General features: G+C 42.1%; 1 protein-coding gene and 1 long non-coding RNA gene across 7 annotated transcripts in view; one reads left to right on the plus strand and one right to left on the minus strand.

Annotated features, from left to right (window-relative positions):
* Positions 1 to 2879: 2879 nt before the first annotated feature.
* Positions 2880 to 7609, minus strand: LOC115939766 (uncharacterized). Of its 3 annotated transcripts, XR_014141323.1 has the most exons (4): positions 7423 to 7560; positions 7094 to 7148; positions 3194 to 3463; positions 2880 to 3098 (listed from the first exon to the last, which is right to left on the minus strand). It is a non-coding gene; the product is annotated as an uncharacterized LOC115939766 (long non-coding RNA). The 3 variants fall into 3 exon arrangements; XR_014141324.1 differs by lacking the exon at positions 3194 to 3463 and having other exon boundaries at positions 7423 to 7609; XR_014141322.1 differs by lacking the exons at positions 7094 to 7148; positions 7423 to 7560 and having other exon boundaries at positions 3194 to 7040.
* The window catches only part of FAM120C (family with sequence similarity 120 member C), a 106956-nt gene continuing 99655 nt past the window's right edge, over positions 7464 to 14764 (plus strand). For all 4 annotated transcript variants that reach the window (XM_031024424.2, XM_006729956.3, XM_031024425.2 and 1 more), the window contains exon 1: positions 7464 to 8159. In XM_031024424.2, the coding sequence (XP_030880284.1) occupies positions 7464 to 8159 (696 nt within the window). The remainder of the gene's footprint in view (positions 8160 to 14764) is intronic.

Genomic DNA, 14764 nt, shown 5'->3' on the forward strand with positions numbered 1-14764 from the left:
ATCACCTGGCTTAAACTGGTTCTTCATTTATCAAATGTAATTTTTAGCAGATTTAAAAGATTTAGTCCTATAGATTATGCTGACTGAACAAATTAACCGAGCCGTTGGTTACCTCTTGATATATAGCTCTAGCAAATTTTGAGTTTACCTCTTCACCACTCTTATCAATGAGCTATAATTTTAACAGTCACTATGATTTTCTGAGTACCTATTGTGTTATCTAGGCTTTTACCTGTGATATTTTTAATTCATAAAACAATCCTATAAGCTGAGTCTGTTACTATCTCTACAGAGAAAATTTATGGATCAGAGAGATTAAAGAATTTGCCATGGTTAACACAGCTAGGAAATGGTGAAGCCTGGATCCAAACCCAGGTCAGTCTGACTCCCAAGCTCATAGGAAAAACCCCAGGCCATACAACTATCAGATATACTGTAGGAAAAATAATCCACATACATTTACAATAAGTTTTCATCTATTATTAGGATTAGTAGGTGCTCTTTTTACATGTCTTTCATGAGGTTATATCCAGTGCTTGTTTCATAATTTCAGGAGTAGAAGTATGTGTTTATAGTACAAACAAGGATTCAAAATGTGCCCTTTGCACAAACTTATTAAGGAATTTCCTTTCATAGTGACAATGTTTATGGTACATCTTTAGGAAAAAAGTACATTTGGAAATTTCCCTCCCATATCTCTCATTTACCACACTACAATGACTTGGGAAACTGCCAAATGAGGTCCGATCATTTGTTCACTTGATAACTTAGAAGAATTGTGCATATGTTTATGCAACCAGCCCTGGAGGAAGATAACAGACCTATCAAAAATATCCAAGGTTAGCTGAGGATTTAAAAAATATTTTTTAAAAAATCTATTACCTTTATTTATTGACCCAGTAACTCTGAGGCATTCTATCTTCGATGGTTCCCTAAAGGAAGGATACAAGGTACATAGTGGAACAAGCATGGGTTTCGATTCATAGACCTCTCAAACCTCCACTGTCTCATTTGTAAAATGTGGTGGTTGTATTAAATGAGATATGCAAAAGCAGCTACCTCCATCCCTAATTTGCTAATTATGTTTATTGTGAGATATCTCTGGTGACTTTCACACTAAACTTGTACTTGGGAAATCAGGCTGGTTCGGAAATGGGACCTCATTCTTATTACAGTTAATACAGATAGACTTTTTAGAGTCCAACAGACCCAGAGTTGTATTCTGGCTTTGTGAACTTGGGAAAACTGCTTAACTTTAACACCTCAATTTCCTTTTCTGTAAAATGGATAGCTGCCTCAGTTGGATTGTTTCCAGACTAAATGAAAAAGCATATAAAGGGCTCAGCACTATACCTGGTATGTAGTAGGTTTGCTCAAATAATAGTAATGACTACTTAAGGGACCTTACATTATCACTATTTTAAGAGAAGAGGAAACAGGTGACAAAACTGAACCCAACTTGTGAGTCAGTGTGAGATCTGTTGGTGGAAGAGATTAGGTATTGGCCCAGAAGGTCCTAGATGATGTAACAGAGTGAGGTCCAGAGTTGAAAGTGTTTAAGTTGGAGGATAAGACAATATAAAACCCATTTAAAATGTGCACCACTAGATAAAAGAAAGAGATGGCAGAATTGTCTGTGCCTAAAGAGTTTAGAAGGAGCTGAAGTAATAGTAGTAGTTGGGGAAAATAGAGTGGGGTCGGTCTTAAAACAGAAGCTCAACACAGAAATAAAGATGTACAGCATAGGTAATGGTCCAAATAGGAGCAGGACCTTGTGATAGATAGATGAAGAATTGGAAAGGACTAGCTCACATGTGTGTTACAAATGAGGAAATAGCCTCAGGAATTAAACCAGTATTTGTAAGGTTTCTCCATTCCAGCTCAGAGGTTCTCAACCCTGACTGCATATTAAAATCACCTGGGGAGCTACGTAATCTATGTAAAGCACAACAATGTGAATGTACTTAACACTATTGAATTGTACACTTAAAAATGGTTTAAGATGGTAAATTTTGTTGTATGTATTTTACCACAATTTAAAATAATAAATGTGTCTGTGCTCCACCCCTACAACCAGTATTGTTACATCCACATATTAATGTAATTAGGGTTGAGAACCACTGTCATTGTTTACTAATCAAATGACTTCCCTGCCTGCTATTAGCCAGTTGCTGGTTCAAGAAAAACAAGAAATATGGCAGCCTCATTAGACCTTCTAATGAACTATTTCCTATAACCATATGAGCTTATAGCCTCTCAAAGAGGCCCCAAGGTTCTGGGCAATAGAGAAAGCTAAGTGGGCCCCTTGCAGAAACTGAACAGCTAGTTGCTACTTAAGTGGAAGATATCAGAAGATTGAGTCCAATGTGAACTCTCCAGGCAAACTCTTTATGCTTCTCTCCACCCTTCATGATAAGAATGAAGATTAATTAGGTGCGTACTGTGCCAGTTATTATGCTAAGCACTCTACATCATTTAATCTCCACAAGCTTCTGAGGTAAGAATCATTACCATCTCCCTTCTAAGCTCCTCGACTGCTGAAAACTGCTTTCTCCCAGTGTCCAGCTTTATTCCTGGCACGTAGTAGGTACCAAATCTGTTGAATGAATTAATGAGTCCCTATTTCACAGATACAGTAAGGGATCAAGAGGCTAAGTAACTTGTTAAAGTTAGATAGCTAATAAGGAGTTGAACTAGTATTGGAACCCAGATCTTGGCTCCAAAGCACGCCCCTTAACTACTATTCTGTGACATCTATCCCCTTCTGCTTTCAGGGCTTTGGCCTATGTTATCTCTACCCTCTCTGGCCTAAAGTTTCTCCTGTATTAGGTATGTTAAGACTCTTGTGTACAAGTAATAGAAATCCAATTTGAACAAACTTAAACAAAAAGAGGAATTTATTATAAAGATGGTGGTGTCTCACAAAACCCAGGGATAATGCAGATGGACCTTAGGAACAAATAAATCAGGTGCTTGAATGCAGCCAGGATTTTTCATCTCTTCTCCAGCTCAATCCCAAATTCTCTGTGAAGGTACATAAAGGATGGCTCCTGCTGCAACCATGAGGATAAGGTAGAGAAGGTGGTAGAAAAGGGGTGCTGGGAAGACAAAACAACAGATGTTTACCTATACTCCTCCTCTTAACTGCCCATAAACATTTTCCCCATAGCTACAATTCCAAAAATGCCCATACCTAACAGAATCCACGGATAAATGCAAGTCACATGCAACTTCTGCATCCAGAAGCAATGGCATGGCATAGACATGCCCCTTCCTCATCTACTTCAGTGACAACCTAAATGTGACTCCTCTTGATCCTGCAACCTTTAGTAAACTTAACTGCCACCAATAGATCTAACATGAGAAATACAGAAATAGATTAACCATGATCAAAATTCCCTTTTAGGAAAGGAGAGGGGCACACCATTATCAGCCACCAGGTCCAAGTATGCACCATTTCCACCTGGATAGGAATAAAGGAAATAAATTACGGGCATAGAAAAACTTATGCGAGTCAATTTACTGATGCACCCTCTCACTTAACCAGTCTGTACTTGGACCTAGGGCATGTTCTAGAAGAGCAGTGATTCTCAAACGTGAGAGTGCATTACAGTCACCTGGAGGTGAGAGACCTGCAAAAACTTTTCTCAACACAAACACTCCCTTCAAACACCTGTGCCAAGAGACTTGACCAAACTTTAGTATGGCTTCTGGAAGCCTAAGGCTAGTCCCTGAGATGACCCATTTCCCATCTGGAAAGCTCAGGGCTGTCAGAACTTATAGTTTGCTCTAGCCAACACTTAAAGATAGGCCCCGGACCTCCCTTTTTTAGAGCATTTACTAAAAAGGGCTTACAACTGTGAGTTCTTCCCCTATCCCCTTGAGATGTATATGTATCTCTTACAACTCAGAAAGATACTTCTTAAAGATCTGAGAGCCATTCCTTTGAAATGTAATCATCAGAAAGGCTAGGGCCTCTATCTCAAAGTCTCTGTAGGATAGCACCCTAAGTTCCGTAAGTGCCAGCTAGCAGACCTAGCTGGCCTAATTGCTTTTGCACTCTTACCCACTTTTGGTAATTTTTCACTTCTCTGACTCTCCTTGAGGCCCTGCCCCCTCCTTCTCTGTTCTCCCTCATCCTCACTTTACAACGCCCAGTCACCTCTGCACAAGTGGGAACAGAGCCCAGCTTTTTCCCCTGCTGGCAGTAGTTACTGAATAAAATCCGTTTTCACTGCTCTTTTTTTAATTTCAAGTTTTTATTTAAATTCTAGTTAACATATATGGTAAAACTGGTTTCAGGAGTAGAATTTAGTGATTCATCACTTATATATAACACTCACTGTTCATCACAAGTGCCCTCCTTAATGCCCATCACCCAGATTTCACTGCTTTAACTAATGTCGAGTTTTGTTTATTTTGACATTACTTAAAACACAGATTGCTGGCCCCACTCACAGAGTTTCTGATTCTGGAGGCCTGAGAATTTCTAACAGTTTGTAGGTGAAGCTGATGTGCTGGTCCCGGGACCATACTTTGAAAATCACTATTCTGACTCGTGGTCCCTACTCACTAGATATGATTTTCTAGTGATACAACTTCCTCAAAACCTCATTTGACTGCCTGTGGATTTCATTTGAGGGGACTCAGAATGCTAATAACAAGTCCAAGAACCTTGTCAAATTATGCTCTTTGAATCTTCAGATCTACTAAAGGGAATAACCTGGCTCATCCTGTTGCAGCTTCTATCTCTTAGCACTCTATCTAATGTTTTAACTTATTCCCCCTGGCATTCTGCTCAAGGTCTGCAGTTCAGAGCTTGGGTAGATAATAATAGGCTGAGTTCAAGGCTATGAGGCATCTTTCTCTTTAAAGATTTTATTTATGAGAGTGAGAGAGAGGGAGAGGGAGAAGCAGACTCCGCACCGAGCGCCGAGCCCAACGCGGGGCTTGATCCCATGACCTGAAATCACAACCTGAGCCAAAATGATGTCTGGCGCTTAACTGACTGAGCAACCCAAGCGCCCCATCTCTCTTTTCTGATCTGCTGTGGGTATGTTACACCTACCCTCTCTTCCTTGCATTCCAGCTGAATGCATTTACAGAGGGAGGCATCATCACATTTGTGGGGGTTTGGAGAATAAGGAATCTATGGAGGCTTATACAGATAACCTCATTCCAATTACCTAGATGCCAATTTCCTAATCAGTGAAACATTTGACATAAGAGTTCTGCTCTAAATCAGCAAAGCCCATGAATATCGGACACTCAGCAATTGCAGATCTCTTGATACAGGCAGAGGGGCTGCTCTGTTTTGAGTGCCAAGAGCAATAAGCAACTGCTTAACTGCCAAGTAACACAGAATGCCAAGCCAACTTGCTGTTAACTGCTGTGGGAGATCTCCAATCTCTGCCAGTTCCATATTTTAGGGTCTGTAAATTGCCACACTCCATTTCTCATATCAGTTCTTGAAGGTTTTTTGGTTTTTATTTTTTGTTTTTTTTTGGTCCTAAGTAGTTTCTAACCCAATTCTGTCTGGAAAGTAGTAATAGGATATGGGATTGCCTCACAGAAACCAAGGACCAAGAATGCTTCAGGAATGATAAAGACCCTGGAACTTAAACACAAAGAAGACTCTCTCTCATCTCTGTGCTGAGAATCTGCATTTTTCTTCTCTTTCTGTAGAGCAGTATATTTTACTTCTGTCCCTCTGGTGGTAAAATTGCTGATAGCTTCCAAGTTTTATGCTTAGAGAAAAACTGATCTCTCTGATCCAATTCCAACTTTATAGGAAATGAGATTCTGACTGACCCAGCTTGGATTATTTGTCTACCTTTGACCCATTCAGCTATGGTTATAAGAACATGACAGTTTTTGCTGTAACTGTCAATGGGAGGAGGGTCAATTCTCAGGAGGGCTGAGAGACAATCCAATAGGTGTTCACTGTACTAGAAAACCTCTGTTCTTTCCATCTTTCATCCCTTCAAGCCACTGCTCATTTTCAAAGAGTTACCTATGTGCACTGCTTCACCATCTATTTATTCCTTGCCAATCTAGCTTGTTCTATCTGTACTATTCTTTTATGATAAATTCCTTTTTGGAGCTTGAAGCATTTTCAGCTTTTGCATCCTACTAGACTGTTCTCAAACTTCATTCATCTTAACTACTCTTGGGTTCTGCACTTTTGCATTTTAACTCTGCCTGCCATTATCTCCCATCTTTCATTATTTTCCAAGCCAGATCTGGCTACTACTCGCTATTACAAAACAGATCTTGTTTTCTGCCCTCCTCCTGCTAAGAGTGGGCCTTAAAAGGCAGTCAGAAGACTGGTGCTACATCAGAATCAACTTAGAAGCGTGCTGAAAATCGATTTTTCCAAAAGATTATGATTCTGTTACGTCTGAAATTGTAGCCCTTGCAGTTATTCTGCAAGAGCTCCCTGACAGATTCACAAAGGTCCTAACTATAGGACACTGTAGCTCTATGAGTAGTGGAAAGGTACAACTTGAAGTTTAATTTGTGTTGGTGCTTATTTCCCTGACCAAAGACATTCTGAAAAAAAAAAAGTGATCATTTCACTTTGTCTCTGCATTCCGTTGGGCAAATAATGTCAATTTCACCACTCATAAATTGGGGCCAAGAACTCTTCGAAGAATTACGGTGTTAAAAGTTAAGTGGGTTACTACAGAAAAGTTGGTTAGCACTTTTACGTTTCGTATGTGTCCCATCTCATTCATTAAAAGCTACGCATATTATTTTTCCCCCCGGAAAGGAAAACGCTCCCTCCTCGGGAATTTTAGCGTTGTTTAGCTGAACTCAATCCACTCTACTTCCTTTCCCATGATGCATCACTTCTCCCCCCAACTCCTTTTCCTGGTAAATAGCCTGAAGCAACTCGGCGGATGCAGGGAATTGGCGTGCAAATCCTAAACACGTTTCACGCCCCGCCACCTCGGATCCTGTGACCGCAAGGGCAGCAAGGGGTGGTAATCTTGTTCCTCGACTGCATCCTGAGGCCATAGAGAAGACTACAACTCCCAGGATGCCCCTCCTCCCTGCCCCGCTCCCCCTCCCCCAGCTAGAAAGCTTGTACCATAGAGAAGACGAGGCAACATGGCTCCCGGAGGTGGAAGGAAGAGGCTTCACCCCTTTTGAAGCGGTGAAGAGCGGCCGGAGAGGGGGGGAAAAAAAAAAACAGAAGTCACTAGAGCCTGTCATCGCTTTTATCCTCCCAGCCTCTCCTGAGTCCTATCGGCCTCACCCCTTCTCCCCACCCAAATCCACTCTGTGGTCTCCTCCCCACCCCGCCCTCATCCCCTCGCTCGCTCACCCCTCCCCTCGGGAATCCTTTTCCCGCCCCCTCGCCCCCCGCGGAGTGCGCACGCGCCCGCCCCCAGCTTCGCGCCCAGATCGCCGCCTAACCTGCTCGCGCAGCCGCCGTCTCGTCTGCCCACCGACGAAGCATGGGCGTCCAGGGCTTCCAAGAGTTCCTGGAGAAGCGCTGTCCCGGGGCCGTGGTGCCCGTGGACCTCCTCAAACTCGCGCGCACGGTCTCGCGCCAGCAGCAACAGCACCAGCATCGTCAGCTGCCGCCTACGGCAGCGCTAGCGCCCGGGGCTCCACGCGCCGCCAGAGGCTCCGCGCCTCTGCAACCGCCGCTCTCGCCCGCTGCCTTGGGTGCCTACTCCGGGGGCGCGGGGCCGACTCGGCACCATCACCCCGCTCACCACTTCCACCACCACGGCCAGGCGCACCCTGGGCTGCACCCGCCACCGCCGCCGCCGCCGCCCCCTCCGCTGCCCGGGGCCCGGGTGCTTGTGGACGCGGGCTCCGCGCTTCCGCGGCTTTATGGTGGCTACCAGACGGATTGGGTGTGTGGCGGCCAGTGGAACGCCATGCTGGGCTACTTGTCAGCGCTATGCCAGGCTTGTGCCTATCCCGGCGGCGACGGCCTGGAGCTGGTGGTCATGTTCCCCGGGGGCCTGGGAAAGGACCGGCTGGCCGAATGGGGCCGTCGGTGCCAGGCCGAGCGGCAGACAGCGCAACTGATCGTGGGACACGTGGGCAACAAGGGCACCCCTCCTCCACGGGCCTGGTTCCTGCCACCGGCCTGCCTGAGCCACTGCGTGAGGCTAGCACTCATCCGCTTCCGGGTCAAGGTGAGGGAGGGGCCGGATCTTAAATAATATGCCCCACACCTATTCCCTCCCAGCTAAACACCTAACCACCCACCCACTAACCTGTCCCCCATCTACTCACTCACCGCCTAATCAGCTAATCCACTTGCCTAACTATCCTTTATCATTTTATCCATTTACCCACCCTTTCATACCACCCCCTACCGATTCGCTCTCCAACACAACCATATCTCTACCCATGTCATCCCAATAACTCCCTTTTTACCTTCACTCATCCAGTGGCCTATCTCTGGGTTTTAGCCGAATTTCTATTGTGGCCCCATCTTTCTGCTGTCTTCTGCCTCAAGCTGAAATGCCTTTTTCCAAATTTTTCTAGTTGGCAACCCTCTTCCGTATGTCTCTTTCCAACCTGGCAGCAAATCAATTAAACAGATGTTAATCGAATACCTTTCTTCTACAACTTCCTCCCCCCCCCCATTTTGACTGTGTGCGCTTTTTTTTTTACCCATCTGTCCATTCAGCCTTTTTCATTTCCACATGCTTCTATCTCCTCCTGCCTTAGCCTAAACAAATAATAAAAAAAAAAACCCACTGATTCAGTCACTGTTCAACAAGTATTAGACCACTGAGAGTGAGGGGCTTAAGGGACATGTGAGACATGGTTTCCTGCCCTTGGAAAATCAAATATATAAACATGAAAGATTTATTTAATGGTATAAGTGTGTATGTGATTATGCTTTATGGTACAGACTGTAAGTACAGTATTTGTGTGTTGGGGGGATATCTGTGGGCTAAAAGGGTCAGGGGAGGCTTCCTTGAAGAAGATGGATCTCTAGTTCTTCAGGGATGGGTTGGATTTGAATGGATTCCGGGTTTGGGAGGGCTGCTTTTAAGTGGGAGAAAGAGAATCAGTAGAAGCAAAAAGGAATAGCAAGCATGTGAGGCCCCATGGGCAGTTAAGTCCAATCTGCATGTAGTTGGTCACTGCATATGGGGCCTGGAGAACAGCTTGGCAGCATCCCCAGTTCTTGGCACTGCTCCTATTGCTCTGTTGCTTTCCCATACTCTTAGGTTTCAAGTTCTTACGTGTGGGGAATAGCAAGGCTTGAGAAGTAAAGGAGGTGGGCAGGAAGAAGAAAAAGCAGTACAGGGTTGGGTAGGACAAAACCTCAAAACCATTTTCCAACCAAGGCTCTTGGGTATGTGGTCACAATTGGAAGACAGGACAGGGAATTGTGAGAATCATAAAGAAATGGTCCTGGGTGGAGTAATGTAGAGGAAAAAAAATCATCTGAGAGACTGAAAGACCTGCATCAAGAAGCTTGCAGTGGTCATAGAGTTTGTGGCTACAGTCCATTCATGCTAGAACTCCTTGTGCACATCATCAAATCTGTACCTGGGCTGGATAGATTATAGCTGTTTTTAATAACAAAAAATCTAGTAAAGAGCTATATCAAACATACAAAGTAGCAAAAGATAATATGACATTCATTTGTTTGCCTTCCTGACTGAACATCTTCAGTAGATTCTTCATTCATGACGATTCTTTGCCTTTTGTTTTCATTGCTACCACCCAAGCTTTAAGGACTTTTTACCTCAGTGTCATTATTAACCTGGTTGCTGGTGACAGTGACTAACTGATGGAATGCTTAGTATGTGCCAGGTGCTAATCTATGTGCTTTAACAACAAAATTATTTCATTTGATCCTCACAATAACCTGTGAAGCAGTATTATCCCTGTTTTCCAAATGAGGAAACTGAGGCACAGGAGGTTTAGAAAGTTGCCCAAAGTCACCCAGCAATAAATGGCAGAGCTGAGATTCTGGGATTCATGCCCAGGCAGTCTGACTCCAGAGCTCATGATCTTAACAATGGTGCTCTAAGATGAATCTTTCTAAAGTGCCAATGTGGTTAGATCCTTCCCATACTCCCCTAAAATCTTCCCTGGTTCCTGGGTAAAGACAGGTCGGAGTCATTTATTTATATTCATTTATTGCTTGCTATAGTCTAGGTAGTATGCCTATTGCTGAGGATTCAGAGGTAAAAAAGGGTATTCTCTGTACTTACAGAGGTCAGTTTAGTAAAAGACAAAATCAAGTTGCAGATACTGTGAGCTAATCGCGATCGATGAAAACTATGGCCCCTATAGGGGGCATGGTTAATTCTGAATGAGGATTTGAAAGTTGGGGGAGGCTTCACAGATTTGTGCTGAGCCTTGAAAGAGGGCCGGGAAGGATATAGTTCAGGTAGTGGACAAGGGTGTGGAGACCTAAAATGGCCAGCCATGAGATCTGAATGGATTATGACTGTAGGTTGGCAGGAGAGTTAAACACTGAGTGTGGATTTGTGGTTTCCAGACTTTTTTTTTGTTCATGCACCCCATCGATCAAAAGTTTTGAGAAGCAGCCTTACTATGGCCTACCAAAATTCTCTATCACACATAGTCTTATTTTTAAAATCCCAACAGAGTGAAAATGGTAGAATCTCAGTAGTAGGTATTTGCGTGCTCACTGCAAAATTTCAACTTTGCCATATGTTTGAAGTTTTTTGTAATATGATATTGGGGAAAAAATTCCCAACAGTCCTCTTCAGTCCTGAGAACTACCATTTGGGGAATATATAAATCTTATTCCCTATGCTAGATTGTATACAAATTCTTTGATCTTTTCATATTCTCCATAATCTTTTGTATATTTTGGGTTTAGGATATGTTTTTTTTTTTCCCCTGAATGAATAGGTCAGTAATTCTAAGAGAGTGGATTGTAGGATTAAAAAGTGTGTAGTGTGGCTCTTAATATAGTGGATTTAAGACTGGCTCCAAAATCACGTATGTAAAGTATCTGTAGTTGTTATCAGTGAATGAAGTTCTCTTTCCTGGTTCTGGTTGGTGATTTTTGTTGTTGGAGTGATGGAGAGCTTCCTGGTTTATAGTACAGACTTAAAAGGTATTGGTTAATAACTGATCGTGGTTTGCCTTTATAGAGGAATATTCCACTCTCTTGAAGATAGCAGTTTTTCACTTGGATGATCTGCATGGTTACCATTTCTTTCAACTGAACTGCTAAGTGCTTCAGAACAAAACCCACTACTTTATTTCTCCTCCCTTTGGTTTTGTTCTTCAGCCTAGGCCACAAAATTGGTCTTTATTCCTAATATCATTTTCATTTGTAATTGAGAAAATAAAGGTGGAGGGATTAAATAAAAGATAAATTGTTGGGTTGTCCGTTTAGCTTTAGACAACATAAGACTTCCCATGAAAAGATTCAGTGTATATTATTGGCGTGAACTTTGTCTTTTGGTTTCACTGGTATGTTCTGCAAACCTTTGTAAGTGGTAGTCGTTAATGGCAGGAAAGTTAAGTAAACTGACCAGTTGCTAGCCTGATATTTTCCTAAGGGTCTCAAAAGTAGAGCAGCCAAAAGCAGTTTTAGATTGTAGTTTGGGAGATGACATGGGGTGGTTCTGGGGATGAATGCTTTGTTTTAATGGTTACTGTATATTAGAAAAAAAAGAGAACACATCAAACCCACCACTTCACAGTTACAATTCTTTAGAATGGGACCAATTAAAGAAAAATGAGTTGATTTAAAGAAAAGTGTTAAGTTGCAATGCTTGGATGTGGCAGAAATCATGTTGGTGGTACACAAACGATCAAAGTTTTGAAAAGTCTGACCAAGAGCTGATGTCATTTTATGCTTCCACAATGGCTGCTATGCTTCTGTATTATTTATTTACCCTCAGTCATAGACACATCCTGAAAAGTCAGTGACACTTTTTTTTTTTTTAAAGATTTTATTTATTCACTTGAGACACAGAGATACAGAGAGGGAGAGAGAGAGAGCATGAGCAGGGAGAGAGGGAGAGGGAGAAGCAGACTCCCCGCTGAACCAGGAGACTGATGTGGGGCTCAATCTCAGGACCCTGGGATCATGACCCGAGCCGAAGGCAGACACTTAACCATCTGAGCCACCCAGGCGCTCCAGTCAGTGACACTTCTAGGCGCTCTAATGGTAGGAAAAATGATTATAATAATAACTACTACTACTTCTTGAGCACCAAGTTGTACATAAAGTGCTTTTTAATATCTCATTTATTCCTCACAAGCTTGCAAGAATGCACAGTATTCTTCCCATTTAACAGTTGAATAACTGAGGTACAAAGAGGTGAAATGATTTTTCTTTGGTCTGTACGCTGTTAAGTGCTGGATAAAAATTCTTGTTCTGGGTCTGTGTTGCTTAAAGCCCCTTTCCACAATTCCACCACGCTATTTCCTTCTTTTTGTATATTCTTGTGTAAGATTGTGCACTTTTATCGGCCAGATAATATGCATAAATACATGAAGAAAAACAATAAGAAGTCAACTTGTTGAGCACTTAGTTTGTGCCAGCATTGCTAAATGTGCAATATTACCAATATAAAGCACATGTGTACGCTAAGTGCCAAGTGAATGAGTCATAGCAGTCTCTTTCTTTTTTGAATTTTCAGTCTCTCCCTCTCTGGTTTCTTGCACTTACAGCATAAACAAGTAACCTTTAAACAACAAAAACTTTGCCTTTACTTTGCTATTCCCTTAAACCATTATCCTTATCCCATTCTTCCCTTTTAACCATTATTCATGAACAAAGAAGACTGTATTAATTCCCATTCCCTAGCCTATTGCCACTTAATAGCTGATGGCACCATTCTCAGGCTGCCACATCCATTTCCACTCTTATCCGTTTTTGGTCCTCTTTGAGATAATTGACACTATTGAGCCATCCTTTCCTTGAATTGCCTTCCTTCAATTTCATAATGCTGCTCACTCTGGTTCTCTTTGTAAGTGTCTAGTTCTTTCTCCTTTCCTAAGTTACTCCTGCTCCTTTGCCTGCTTCCTTAAGCCTTGGTGCTTTTAAGGCTTCTGTCCTAGTCCTATTCTATATTCATTTCCTGAGCAATCTTATCCATTATTATGGCTTTAAATACTAACTATATTCTGATGATTCCTATAGCTCTTTCTCTACCCCCAAGCTGTCTCATGAGCTTTTGACATACCTTTTCAGCTCTACTGCTCAATGTGTTATAGGTCACTTAACCTTAAAAATACTCAAGATGGAGCTTATTATTTTCCTCCAGAACTTGTTCTATTCCCAGTATTCTCTTTTTGTTTGAACGCTGTCTTTTTTCTATTTCCAGCCAGAGATGATGGAGTCTTTAATTCTTCATTCTCCTGTCACTTCCCATATCTACTTGGTTACCTGGTCCTGTCACTTCTACCTCAGAAATGTCTCCTGAGTCCAGCCGGTTCCATCCCATTGCCTTATTCCAAGCTGCCATCATTTCTTATCTGAACCATGAAAATAGCTTAACTTTTTCCTTTACCATTTTCTGGACTATAGTCCCTCTTAGGCCCTATAGCTCAGGGGTTAGAGCACTGGTCTTGTAGTCCCTCTTAAACATTGCTGTCAGGGATACCATCCTGAAGACCAAAGCTGACTTCGTTATGTGCCTTAAGATACCCACTGGCTGCTTTTTGCCTACCCTCCCGAGTCCAGACTTCTCAGCATGGCAGACAGGGCCTTTTACAGTATGATTCCAAATTCTCTCCAGCCTTACTTGGTACTTAGCTCTGCCCACACCTGTTCCAACCATTGGAATGTCCCAACCATCCTGAACTTTTTAGTTTTCCTAGGCTTACAGTGTGCTCACCTAGTGCTTTGCCTATTTTACTCTCACTCTTGCAGAGCAAATTCCTGCATATTGCTCAAAAGTTATCACTATGAATCTTTCCCAGTCAACATCAATAATGTGCTGCCCAAGTGCTCTTTAATTACCTCTCATTTTTTCTTTCATAGTATTTTCATATCACATTTAGTTCTTTTTTTTCCATGCAGTACACTACATCCCCAGAACTTACTTACTTTATAACCTGAAGTTTGTATATAATTCTCTTTTAACTGAATTCCAAGAGGGCAGAGATTTGCTTCCAGGGCTTGACACATTGTATACAGTAATGGTTGTTGGGAGAGAGAGATTGGTTGATTGATTGACCATAGAGAGCTGTAAAGGTCAGATGAGGAAGAATTTAAAATTAGTGTTTTATAATGTTATATATTAATTCCATGTAAATCAACTTAAATTCCAAATGGAATTGCAAAACTCTGGTAAGTAAGTTTGGTAGCTGCTTAGCAATATATTTATAGAATAAATTCCCTCTTGGTGGTAATAATAATAGCTACCACATGGGCTGGGTACCTTACATAGGTTCATTATGCCATTTAATCCTCATAACCACCCCTCAGGATATGTATTAATCTCCCTTTTTTATGGCTAAAATAAAAACAGACTCAGCATAGCTACTGGCCTGAGGTTGCACTGCTAGAACATGGTTGAGCCAAGATACAAACCTAAATATATTTGACACCAGAATCCTTCATCTTTTAACATATTGTAAAACAGTATAGTTGCATTTTATTTATTTTTATTTTTTTGCATTTTAAATTAAACTTTTTCCAGAACATGTTTCTTACATTTAGTTTGGAGTAGCGTAATGGCTAAGAGCACAGAACTTGGAACCAGATTGCCTGGGTTTAAATTCTTGTTCTTACGTAAACTTAGGAAAGTTAGCCTCTCTGTGCCTCAGTTTCTTC

This window comes from Leptonychotes weddellii, chromosome X (genome assembly GCF_054177405.1).
Source record: "Leptonychotes weddellii isolate Sample4059 chromosome X, ASM5417740v2, whole genome shotgun sequence".
In the NCBI taxonomy this organism is placed as follows: domain Eukaryota; kingdom Metazoa; phylum Chordata; class Mammalia; order Carnivora; family Phocidae; genus Leptonychotes; species Leptonychotes weddellii.